General features: G+C 45.2%; 1 protein-coding gene across 1 annotated transcript; it reads right to left on the bottom strand.

Moving 5' to 3' along the window:
* Positions 1-9,408: 9,408 nt before the first annotated feature.
* LOC144944404 (fatty acid-binding protein, heart-like) lies at positions 9,409-11,203 on the bottom strand. Its single transcript, XM_078872543.1, has 4 exons — positions 11,128-11,203; positions 10,650-10,822; positions 10,223-10,324; positions 9,409-9,462 (listed from the first exon to the last, which is right to left on the bottom strand). Exons 1-4 carry the CDS (start codon positions 11,201-11,203, stop codon positions 9,409-9,411), a joined length of 405 nt encoding a protein of 134 aa, XP_078728669.1.
* Between the last annotated feature and the right edge of the window lie 1,317 nt (positions 11,204-12,520).

The raw sequence follows: 12,520 nt of genomic DNA, 5'->3' as shown, positions 1-12,520 counted from the left end.
GCTGCTGCTGTTGTTGTTGAAAGTGCTGCACAATGTAGGACACAAACATTCAGCAATAACACTGTGGCCTTAAAGGAATTGTGTATAATAGGCGGGTAATGATCCTTCTTCACAGCACATACAGAGGCCAAACTGAGTGGGTAAGATTGAGAGACACCACTTTATACCATGGGGTCTGATATTGGCTGATCAACAGTTTGTGCATCATCCACTTAGTGACACATTCCTCGAACGGAAGATTTGTTCATTGTTGACAGATCCGCAGATGAAAATCCTGAAGACTCGTAAACCTTTCTTTGTAAATGTATACGTATAGGGCACATATAAATCACACAGATACCTTGCTCACATAAAACGCATCTGTTTAGGTTATGAAATGTGTTCTATATAATAATAGTAAGATTTTCAACTTGTAACGCACTCCCTCTGGAAGAGAGAGAGCGAGTCAGAGAGACCAAATAGCCCCCTAGAGGGCCTCTCTCGAGCTCTCTGCAGCGGAGGCCTTCTGCCAGCAGTGGCGTGAGCCAGCAATTGCAGGGCTGCGCCTTTCCTTTTGACTGAGCTGTTTTTCTACACGACAGGTTTCCACTCACAATGAGGTGACTATATTCCCAATGCGATCTCAAATTCAGTCAGTGCTCTGGTAACCAAATGCATGGCAGGATTCTGAGTTATCTGGTTCCACTGCACACATTCGTACGTCCGATGAACACGGTTGGCGACGTACAGACGCCAGTACTTGGACTATATAATAATAGTAACAAACTTAAAATCTAGATTAGCACTCGGGCTGTCCGTGGTCATACCGGGACAGGTGGCAACAGGAAGTTATTCTGTAAAATCGCTTTGATTGCTTAGCACATCAATATGTGTGTATGTAATACAAATTCCCCTTGTCTGAGATGACACGGATAAAAATGGGACCCAGTCAGCAATGAGAAATTATAACGTCTCAATTACAGAGATATCAGGGGCAAGCATGGAATCGACGGCAAAAAGTCAACGCATCTCCATCACCGGAATGTGAGGTAGTGAATTGTCCTCATTTACAGTCGTGAGCAAATGGTGGACATTTCACATTCATTTGGCGGGGGCCAGTCGATCAAGGTACTCCTGTTGACTTCTCACAAGATGATACTTCTTCTAATCCCGCGAGTGATGCAGGGCTGAATTGCCCATTGGCAGGTGTTGAACCCATGACCTTCAGATTGTGCGTCAAGGTCGTCTGTAACCACAACACAAAGCAGCCGGTTAGAGGTACAATGCAATATTAAATAACAGTCTTACATTTCGTAACACTGTATCTCTTTCAATAGATACACACGGACAATACATTGCAGTGTATACATTTATAAAATAATTATGAGGGGTCAGGTTTCGAGTTTAAATCCTGGTTGGTGGTTGACTCAATGACTCCGCTCATCATCCCTCCTGGGTCAATAAAATGAGTACCACTTTGTGGGGCAGTCAACAGTGGTTGTCCTATACATTTACTCATCGACGACATAAGAATGTGGAGTTTCCACCACTGGCTAATGGCTGTAAAGAGGGAATGATGCTTATGAGCAGGACATCATGTTAACGTTTTCATTTGGTTTAACCACTGCCATTGCCCATCTCTACGCACTGAGCCAACACAGTGCGACAACCCTGCACGCTTCTCAATGGCCCTGTGGAAGGTTGACACATTGTACGTTACTGAATATACAACGGAGTGCTTGCAAACACAATTGACCCTGAACTGTTTATCACGATGGCCTGGGAGGGTTACCAATTTGTGCAGACCAACGTGGGCAGGTCTAGAATTGATTGCTTGCGGTATGTGCATGTGATGACATATTCCTGTCATTCACATACAAATGTGGATTTATTGTACTGTACAAAGTAAATTGACTTTGATGTACGGTATGTTAGATAGGGTCTCCACCTGTATGTGCCTGTGTGTGATAATAAAAGTGTCCCGCGCACATTGCTTGCATACAAAACATGACACCACCTCATGTGCACAGTCTGTGCACCATTTGCCGTACACACAGCAGTCGTCAATCCCGTGCGGTGTCGGTTTGTAGAAATAGGCCCGTAAGATAAAACCTTTAAATGGCATTTTCCATTGCACACTCGGATCCCCTTCGGGCCGCTACCTCTCCACAAGTCGACAGCCTCTTCAGCAGCAGCCTGTGTCCCTTGATAATGCTTCACCGGCTTCTTCCTCCCAGTGGGCGCGTCCTCTGTTGACCTCGCCTCGGGGGCCGATGTCTCAATCGCCCGTCGATCATCATCACACAATAGCTCTGGTTATTCTATTTCTGCCTCCATCGCAACCTGATTGCAACGGATCCCTCGATCGCCAGACTGCAAGGACGTCACTTTCAACGACGTTGAGTCGCAAGGCCACGAGAGGCCTTCCACCATATCCGTCCATTATTAGAAACCACAATTAAACCAAACGCGTTCAACACGATACATGGAATACAAGGCTGATGACGGTTTATTATAAAAACAAAAAGCAGAGTGGAAAAACATACGGGGTAACCTTACCTGAAAGGCTATGTGTCACTGATGTGTGAGAGGTTATTTTACAAATGAAAGGTTTTGTCTCCAATGTTAGAAAGGTCATATTGCACAGCACAGTAAGAGACATTTTTAATAGACTTAATTATTGCGAATCCGTCGTGCCTTGTACGTCTGCTGCAATTGACCACGAACTCGCTTGACTGAATGAGGCTGGTTCCCTCACACGCGGCTGCATCAGCCCAGATTCAAAGGCAGCAGCAGCATCTCAGTAGTAGCATCTCAGCAGAAGCAGCATCTCAGCAGCAGCAGCATCTCAGCAGCAGCATCTCAGCAGAAGCAGCAGCAGCTCAGCATCTCAGCGCTCCGACCTCTGAGCCACACGGCCACCTCCAAGGTGATTACCTCGTGAGATGAACCGAACCGTTCGTCTCGAAGCAGAGAAAATCAGTGGCCCTGCCTCTCACGACTCGCAACACCAACCTCGTTCTGACTGAGCGTTCTACACCTGCAGCGAACCACCCGCGTCAACTCTGTGCCACATTTAATATTTTCGCTTCCTCTCGACGTTCTCCACTGTCACCACCCCCTCGTTGTGCTTGCGAGCGCGGCAATGTTCCACGTGTGGTGAAGTATGTCCACATAACCCCGCAGACCGCACGCCACGAGGAGGTCGCCGTCCAGCAGTGGATTGACACAAATGCTCTACAGTATATGGAAACTATACAGCGTCGACATAGCGCACACATTGTTTCATCCTCTTTGTTTTAACTTTGTTCCTTTGAAGAATTGAACTTCTGTATTGTGTGAAGATGCGCACCCCGAGCGAGTCGTGGGGTCTTCCCAACACCGGCCTGCGACAGACGACAACGACACGAAGTGCGACTTACCACTAAAGCTTTGATGTGGTAGCAACTTTAGTTTACAAAGGATGTGCAAATGGGAACTAGATATCAGGAGATTGTGTAACCTAGGAAATTCTGTACTGTGCAAGATCTATGTCCAGTAACAATGCATAATGCATCCTGGTGTCGAGTTCTGCAACCTGAAACAGAGGACAGTGACGAGAACGTGCTTGCCACTATTGTATGGTATTACATTATAACACAAATAGTCAGAGGCTATACTCTGAGTGTCCTGGACCCATGAAACCTTGTTTTGTTGTTATTTCAAAATATAGCCGAGAAAAAAAGACAAGGATCCCCCGTATAGCCTTAACAGACTGTAGGGGCAAGTGCTGTTAGCGAGTACCTATGAAAGCCGGCACGGCACACGAGGGGGTGAGTGGCCAACACCACGCCCGACCGCCTTTGTCTCCCCAGTGGCGATGTTTACACATCGCACCAGGTACTCATTTGAGGCTGAGTCGACCTAGGGGAGGCCCAGGACCGGTTCAAATAATCGTCACTGTGTGTTGGCCGTCAGCGGGAATCGAACCCAGGTCACCAGGTTCGTAGCGCAGCGTAGCGCTAACCACTGCACCACCGCCGAGCAACGTGATCGCTCTCACGAACATCTGCTGGGTTTGTATTTACCCTAGTCCCATTGTCTATAACATCTCGGAGTCATGTGGGTGCTGTCGGGTGAAGTATGGCTCACATTACACTATTACAGTATTGGCATCAGGATGATAACGCTTTTGGACACGTGACCATGTCATTTGAGACAGCTAAAAGATTTGCCATAGAAAGTGCATGAAAAGAAACAGCTTTAAAAAACATTAAAGTATGGCTTTAGCCAACTTTTCATGTAATTCTGGAGCACAGTACGTGTCTCCTTTGAATCAATTCCCGGCTGCAATTAGTTGTCTTGAGAGCAGGCTTGGAATTAATGTGTATAAAGTTGTGCTTTATTATGGTGAGCTTTATATTTGTTTACATTTTCTAAACATAACATTTAAGTTTTTGTAATTTTTTTGAAGAATGTATTAATACTGTTTATATATATATGAAACAATTCACATTTTATATATAACAATGCACATTAAAATCTCAAAATGTGTTTTCAGTCACTTTGCAGAGAAGGAAAATATTGGAGGCAAGTCGTCGTCTGCAGTGAGTCTAAGCCTACGTGCTAAACTGTAGTTTTTGATATACTATAACTAGAAACAAGACCCACCGTTCTTTGACATACGCAGAGGTGATCTCTAACACGGGGTGCACCCAGTGTGACTCACTGCCAGTTAGATTAGCCTTTAGCTTGGGTTTTTGGTTTCCCCTGGAGTGTTTGATGACATCAAGTACACGGGCAGGGTCTTTGAGCAGCGATGGTGGGCAAGGCTCTCCCACTGAGTGGCAACGCTGCAGGTTCTGCAGCAGAACCTCCAACTCTTTCTCCGAGTGAGCAGCAATGAGCAGATCATCAGCATGCAGGATGAGCAAGTAGGGAGCCATCCCTTGACCGCACCCGGGCATCGACCAGCCTACCATCGTACCTGTACCATATGTACATTCCTCTGGTACAGCCATGCAAAGCTTCTCAAACCAAGTGGTAACAATATTTTGGTGGAGGTGCTCATTTGTGTACGAGTCGCGGTTAAGGTCTGCGAAGCGTTTTCAATCCGCAAAATTCGCGAATTACAAGGATTCGCGGATAATTGGAACACATTTGGATTTTTTTCTGAACAGTACTTCAATAAGAGACAAAGATCCCACTACTGGATAGCCTTCACAGACTGTTGGGGCAAGTGCTGCAAGAACTGAAAAGGCAACTCCTGTTAAAACATACTGTATACTCTACTGTACTCATAAAATAAACGATGCGCAGTGTGATAATGTACATCTACTCCACTCCACTGTATTCAGTACTTAACTAGTACAGTATATACATGAAGCTGCTTTATGAAAATACCCTAAACTTCTTTCATAAAAAAAATGTACAATTGTTGGTGCAAAAACAAATGTGAATATGTTTTATTCGTGCTTAAAAAAAACACTTCATGGAAATCTGCGGTTACAAACCGCTGCTCGGTTTGTGAAAAGAGTTTGTCAGAATGACTCGGCTGTTTTTTTCGAAATGCAGTCCTGTAATTAAAGAGAGGCGTCTCCACCATCGCTCTGCAAGGACATTGGATTCCTACCCAAGAGGGGAGTGAATCACCGTGTATAGGCTCACCTTAAAGGTTATGCCACTCATGTGGGGACTCATGCATAATAGGCAGACATTTGCAAAAGTCGTATAATTTGACATATATAGAAAATGTTACGTGCACCGTGCACCAATAGGTTACTGGGAGTGTTTCCATCTGTCCGGCTTTGACCCAAACAGTCCGAGAATTGGCATCTGTGTTTGGGCGGCAGGAATTGTGTACTTCTTTTCCCACCGTCAGTAGCCAATCGTGCTAATCGGAGGTGCAGGGGAAGGACAACAAACTAAACACAAAAATCAGTTCTAAAGGAATTCGTTTTCAATCTAGATGATGACTTCAAAGTGAAAAGCTCCAGTGGCTTCCTAATATCGGAAGGAAGAACGTTCCAGACGGCCGCAGGAGCCCATACTGTAATGCACAGTTTTGATATACTATAAGTTGACTAAGAAGTATATTTGGGTTTTGTCTGTGTAAATCTTGACAGCAGGAATTCATATTTTTGGGTTTTTCGGTAAAGTCACGTAGTTAGGTTAAAAGAAAATAACAATTTCAACCGAGAAGATGGGTACAAACTGAGCAATCATTGGAACGACGTTATTAACCAGTTTAAATCATAACTGGCTGTGATGTTTCCAACCTGCCACCTTCCGATGTTAGTTGTGATTTTCGGCTCTCTGATTTTACATTAACAGGTAAAAATGTCTCACACCAACACAGCCACTTGTGGCTCTGCGACCTCACATGAACATGCTCATCTCTCACATTAACATGCTAATCTCTCACATTAACATGCTCATCTCTCACATTAACATGCTCATCTCTCACATTAACATGCTAATCTCTCACATTACCATGCTCATCTCTCACATTAACATGCGAATCTCTCACATTAACATGCGAATCTCTCACATTAACATGCTCATCTCTCACATTAACATGCGAATCTCTCACATTAACATGCTAATCTCTCACATTAACATGCTAATCTCTCACATTAACATGCGAATCTCTCACATTAACATGCGAATCTCTCACATTAACATGCTCATCTCTCACATTAACATGCGAATCTCTCACATTAACATGCTCATCTCTCACATTAACATGCTAATCTCTCACATTAACATGCTCATCTCTCACATTAACATGCTCATCTCTCACATTAACATGCTCATCTCTCACATTAACATGCTAATCTCTCACATTAACATGCTAATCTCTCACATTAACATTAGTAGCCCCGCTCACTTCGTGTATGACCCTTGGGCTGCGCCCATTTTAAACCTTTAAACCGTTTGCCTCAGCAGCTTGCCTCTTTTCTCCTCCTGATGACGATCGCTTGTGTTGTGATCGAAACGTCGTAGTTTTTGGTTATTTTTTTTTATTTTCTTTCAACCTAACTACGTGACTTTACCGAAAGACCCAAAGAATAAGGCAACTCTAGTTACTGGACAAACATGAAACATAATTGGCTTGAAATGTGGGGAAATGTTTGACTGTAGTTTAGAAGCAAATGTACGTGAGGTTAAGAATACAATTTGCTTCGTCTGCCCAGACAGACACGGGTATGGCTACCAAGGGGAAGGGAGTGTAGATATGTTAGTCTCTGTGTATGCTTGTGGATGTCTGTGTGATTCTGTGGGTCTCTGTGATCGCAGTCTAAGAGCTGATGGTGGGACGTGGGATACGTTCAGGGCTGATCTCTCGACAGCAGTGACGGGCCGTAATGGCTTTTGCCGTTGAAGACACCCAGTCAACATGCTCAACGACAGGACAGAGAAGTTCACTTTGCCGCATGCTTCTCTAGCCGTCCACTCGTTGAAGACGTCGGTAGATGGTTTAATCATCAACGTTCAAGCGACATGGTTTTCGTGCGAGCATCGGGCTGGCAATTAAGTGTGAGCGTGTTTAACAAAATATCACGCTATAAAATAGTATACACGCACATTAGAAATGTAGACCGACATTGAGTACAATAACAGGGGTGGAAATCATGGCGTATCGGTTAAAGATGGCGGAGAGGGCGGGGGTGATCATTTGGGACCCAGGAACGCAGCCCTATTCTCCCCATAAGTTCCACTATTTGTCCAAATCAATATTGCCCAACACGGAATTTTCCAAGAACGTAACCCCCGCTCTCGGCGAGGTGTGCCTGTATCTTGCAGTTGACACGTGCCCGTGCATTTCAAATAGCGTTTACATGTATGTTGAGAAATGTACGTTATACAGGGAGGAACAATGTTCCACACTGCCCACCAGGGATTATTTAGCTGTCTGTCTGACTGTCTGTCTGTCGTGCATAAATAAATATATAATACACACAGCTCTTTGATTGGTGGAGACCTTACAAACAGCTCTTTGATTGGTGGAGACCTACTGTCAGAGGGGAGGTGCCTAAGGGAGGAGGGTCAGGGGAGGGGCCTAAGGAAGGGGGGGAGTCAGGTAAACAGCTCTTTGATTGGTGGAGACCTACTGCCGGGTACGGAGAGGGGAGGTGCCTAAGGGAGGAGGGTCAGGGGAGGGGCCTAAGGAAGGGGGGAGTCAGGAGAGGGGCCTGAGGGGGGGGGCTCAGGGGAGGGGCCTGAGGGGGGGTCAGCGGAGGGGCCTGAGGGAGGGGGGGTCAGGGGAGGGGCCTAAGGATATGGGGGGGGGGTGCTCAGGGGAGGGGCCTAACAGAAGGGGGGTCAGGGGAGGGGCCTAAGGGAAGAGGGGTCAGGGGAGGGGCCTGAGGATATGGGGGGGTGGTGGTCAGGGGAGGGGCCTAAGGGAAAGGGGGTCAGGGGAGGGGCCTAAGGGGGGAGGGGCCTAAGGGAGGGGGGGGGGCGATAGTTAAGGGGGCTGTCTGCCTGGCTACCTAAAGTCAAGTTATCTTGTATACATACAGGTAGGAACAACAGGTTCCACACTCCCCACCAGGGATTATTTGTCTGTCTGTCGTGCACGAATGCGCTGTCCAACCAAGTTCCTACCTGCCCACTCCGAAGGAACGTGTTATGGATGACCAAATGTAAGTATGTGGTGTGAACATTTTAATAGCTATCTGGTTTTCAAGAGGAGACACAAAACATCGTTTTGATTTGTAGAGCATATTTAATTGAGGAAAAGGAAGGGCAACTTGGTAACATACAGGACCCAAGCAAGCATCATTGGACAATTCCACATCTTAGACGACCACACAGTGACACATTCCACAATCATCCTAATAGGTGTTATTTTTATGGTATGTCTATATTTACTTTTACTATGCTTGTTCGCCCAAGAAAACCTCGTTTTTCGCAGGAGGGTCAAGTTTGCTGTACGTGATACAACTTAAGTAATTTTCAGTAAATATTTCAATAGTCGGATGTTTGACTAAAACCATATACGTTGTATGTTTTATCATTGGGAGGAAACCAGAGAACCTGGAAAAACCCCATGCAGAACAAGGTGAGAACACACAAACTCCACACAGACAGGCACCCAAGTCATAAAACAAACCCAAGGACGTCTTGCTGTGAGGCACAAATGTTACAACGGGGCTTCTCTGCCGCCTGTCGGCTGAGAAGAAATGTGGCATATGCCGAGTATAATCTAAGGGGGTGTCTGCAGGTTTTTCTGAATTTCAGTCGTAATTTAGATTTTATACACCCAAATAAAAGAATGTCCAAGGAATGATTAGCCATGTTTTTAAAGTGTCTAAAATCACTGTCTGAAATTGTGGAAATGCCAATACGAAAGCAACAAGCTAAATGATTGATAAGCTAATTAGTTATCCAAAAGGCATGCGGTAACCCATCAGAGGCCAAACAGTCTTCGGTCAGATCTTGAACTTAACGGATCTTTTGAAATGAGCGCTTCATCACCACGTTTCCGATGCTGTAAGTCTGAAACAACACGCGTACCATGGTTAGAGAAATGTGTACGTGGCATTGTAAACATTGTAGCAGACTCCTCTGAGGTGGTACGGTGAAGTACGGGAATAACTCCCATGGCTTATATGGTATGGCAAGGATTTCATCCAGCAGTGGATTGACGAAGGACAAATTATTAGTATAAATATAGAATTACAATCCAATACTGTCATGATATATTCATTGGGATGCCATGATTCCGAATAAAAAAATGATTCTTGCATTCATGGCATGCGTGAATTTTTCACGTAAAATTAGTTATTTTGCATTTGGATGTGGCACGTGAATTTTGATATATGATTAATAAGTAACATATGACATATGATCCATATGTGATGATTAGTTTATGACAACGCTACAGCTCCATGTGCCTTACACGGACCGTAACAGCCAAACAATAATTAATGGTGTGATTGGAAGCGTAACCCGGTTAAATAATCATCTCTATGCTGACGGGGGGAACCAATAATCTAAATTTGGGCTGTTCAGCGATAATTCGTAAATTCATGATCGGTTTCACATCAAAGTCAGGAATTTATAGCTGCACACCGATTGACAAGGGCAATCATTCAAGCCACACGGCGGATTAAAGGTAACTCGTCTATCTAATGTCTTGGAAAAGTGTGGAGAGGGAACATTTCAAATCACGTCCCACCCTTCTCCCATGCAAGGTGCGTGATGCAGTGACTGAGCCGGACACTGTGCCCAGGGCTCTGTGCTTGGGGTCACTCACCGCGTAGAGCTTCCCATCCCGGACCTCGCGGACGATGGTGTTCACGGCGTCTCCCCACTTCTGCACGTGCAGCAGCTTTCCTCCGTCAACTGACACGATGCTCTATGATGCACAACAAACACATTCGTCATCTCCACGAGCGAACCTGAACTCGTATTGAACATTTCCCTGATGGGATCAAATCCCTCCAGAGAGCAAGAATTATTCCCTTCATAGACATAATTGGGGCGAAGTGATAGTTAATTTATCACCACAGAGGGATGAATGACTGAGCAGAGTTATCGGCTTGCTTGAACTGCCAGATGTTTAGAGGCAAGGACCCTCTCTGTTGGATATGGGTCCTAGTTCGATGCAGACTTATATAATACACAACCCAAAACAATGTTGCGTAGAATATTTGTAACAAAAAGGTCCCTTCCACCTTTACTTTCCTGTTGTCCAACGTGACTTCTTCATTTTCCGCATTCAGCTTGGCGGTGAAAGCCGTCGAATGTATGTTGGTACTGGTCTCGATGGTCACGTGATCCCCATCTATGCTGATGGTCTGGAAGTACTTGTTTGATGGACCGAGGACACTTTTGACTGCGTCAAAGTTATTGCCTTTCAAAGAAGAAAACAGTCAGACAGCCATGAGTTTAATCAGCATTGACCATCGGCGAGGTCAATTCTACGTCCCCAGCTTGCCCTCACCCCACCCTCTCACACCCTGCCCAGCACTCTTTGTTGAGGCGCACGTTCAATCCCACTCAGTGCACACTTTAAACAGATTAAAACACAAGTCAAGTTGCATACATCGTGTAACAAACCGCAGGCCGCTGAGACTCGAGCATGTGACAGAGGGCCATGTGCTCCGTGTGCGCACACAACGAGCCCTGCGCGTGACACTGAGAGCCGCACATTCTCACCGATGGCCTGGACGTACGGCAGGAGGTTCTCGCTCCCCTGGAGGTCCCAGGTCCCGTTGAGAGCCCTGACTGCCATTGCGATGTCAGCTGAGGGTTGAGACGAAGGAGTTGGACTGCACTCTGCCACAGATGGACTGCACGGGACCAAATCACCACCTTTTATATGAGACAAAACTTATGTAACCATCTCCATATCCCTCTGGGTGTCAACAATCACACAGTTGATGACACGTGTCATATCTTGCTTTTTTGTGGTGGTTTAGTAGGTGTGAGCCAAGTTGTGGTGATGTTTTGATTACAATTCTGTGATTTAATACGTTTATTGCCAGCGGGAGATTGCTGGATTATTTTGAAAAATAAATTTCTTGGAATAGCTGATTACCCAAAAACCGAATCTTATATAAGCGAGGGATCCCTGTGCAATGGAAAATACTCAAAGTTTATATGACCAGCGAAATGAGGGGAATCCTTCACGTACACCAATAGTGGTGCATCTCAAGTAACTCACCAATAGTGGTGCATCTCAAGTAGCAGATCAATAGTGGTGCATCTCAAGTAGCAGATCAATAGTGGTGCATCTCAAGTAGCAGATCAATAGTGGTGCATCTCAAGTAGCAGATCAATGGTGGTGCATCTCAAGTAGTAGATCAATAGTGGTGCATCTCAAGTAGTAGATCAATAGTGGTGCATCTCAAGTAGCAGATCAATAGTGGTGCATATCAAGTAGCAGATCAATAGTGGTGCATCTCAAGTAGCAGATCAATAGTGGTGCATCTCAAGTAGTAGATCAATAGTGGTGCATCTCAAGTAGCAGATCAATGGTGGTGCATCTCAAGTATCAAATCAATAGTGGTGCATCTCGAGTAGCAGATCAATAGTGGTGCATCTCAAGTAGCAGATCAATAGTGGTGCATCTCAAGTAGCAGATCAATGGTGGTGCATCTCAAATATCAGATCAATAGTGGTGCATCTCGAGTATCAGATCAATAGTGGTGCATCTCGAGTAGCAGATCAATAGTGGTGCATCTCAAGTAGTAGATCAATAGTGGTGCATCTCAAGTAGTAGATCAATAGTGGTGCATCTCAAGTAGCAGACCAATCGTGGTGCATCTCAAGTAGTAGATCAATAGTGGTGCATTTCAAGTAGTAGATCAATAGTGGTGCATCTCAAGTAGCAGATCAATCGTGGTGCATCTCAAGTAGCAGATCAATAGTGGTGCATCTCAAGAAGTAGATCAATAGTGGTGCATCTCAAGTAGTAGATCAATAGTGGTGCATCTCAAGTAGCAGACCAATCGTGGTGCATCTCAAGTAGCAGATCAATCGTGGTGCATTTCAAGTAGCAGATCAATCGTGGTGCATCTCAAGTAGCAGATCAATAGTGGTGCATCTC

This window comes from Lampetra fluviatilis, chromosome 34 (genome assembly GCF_964198595.1).
Source record: "Lampetra fluviatilis chromosome 34, kcLamFluv1.1, whole genome shotgun sequence".
Taxonomy (NCBI): domain Eukaryota; kingdom Metazoa; phylum Chordata; class Hyperoartia; order Petromyzontiformes; family Petromyzontidae; genus Lampetra; species Lampetra fluviatilis.
Note: the sequence above shows the minus strand (reverse complement) of the source record. Positions and strands in the feature narration are given on the sequence as shown.

What these genes read in the sequence shown, in the direction of transcription:
- LOC144944404 (XM_078872543.1), bottom strand. Translation starts at nt 11,203, where the DNA reads ATGGCAGTCAGGGCTCTCAACGGGACCTGGGACCTCCAGGGGAGCGAG. An exon ending in GCCGTACGTCCAGGCCATCG is followed by an intron (nt 10,823 to 11,127) that starts GTGAGAATGTGC and finishes CTTCTTTGAAAG; the next exon opens with GCAATAACTTTGACGCAGTC. An exon ending in TCACGTTGGACAACAGGAAA is followed by an intron (nt 10,325 to 10,649) that starts GTAAAGGTGGAA and finishes TGTGCATCATAG; the next exon opens with AGCATCGTGTCAGTTGACGG.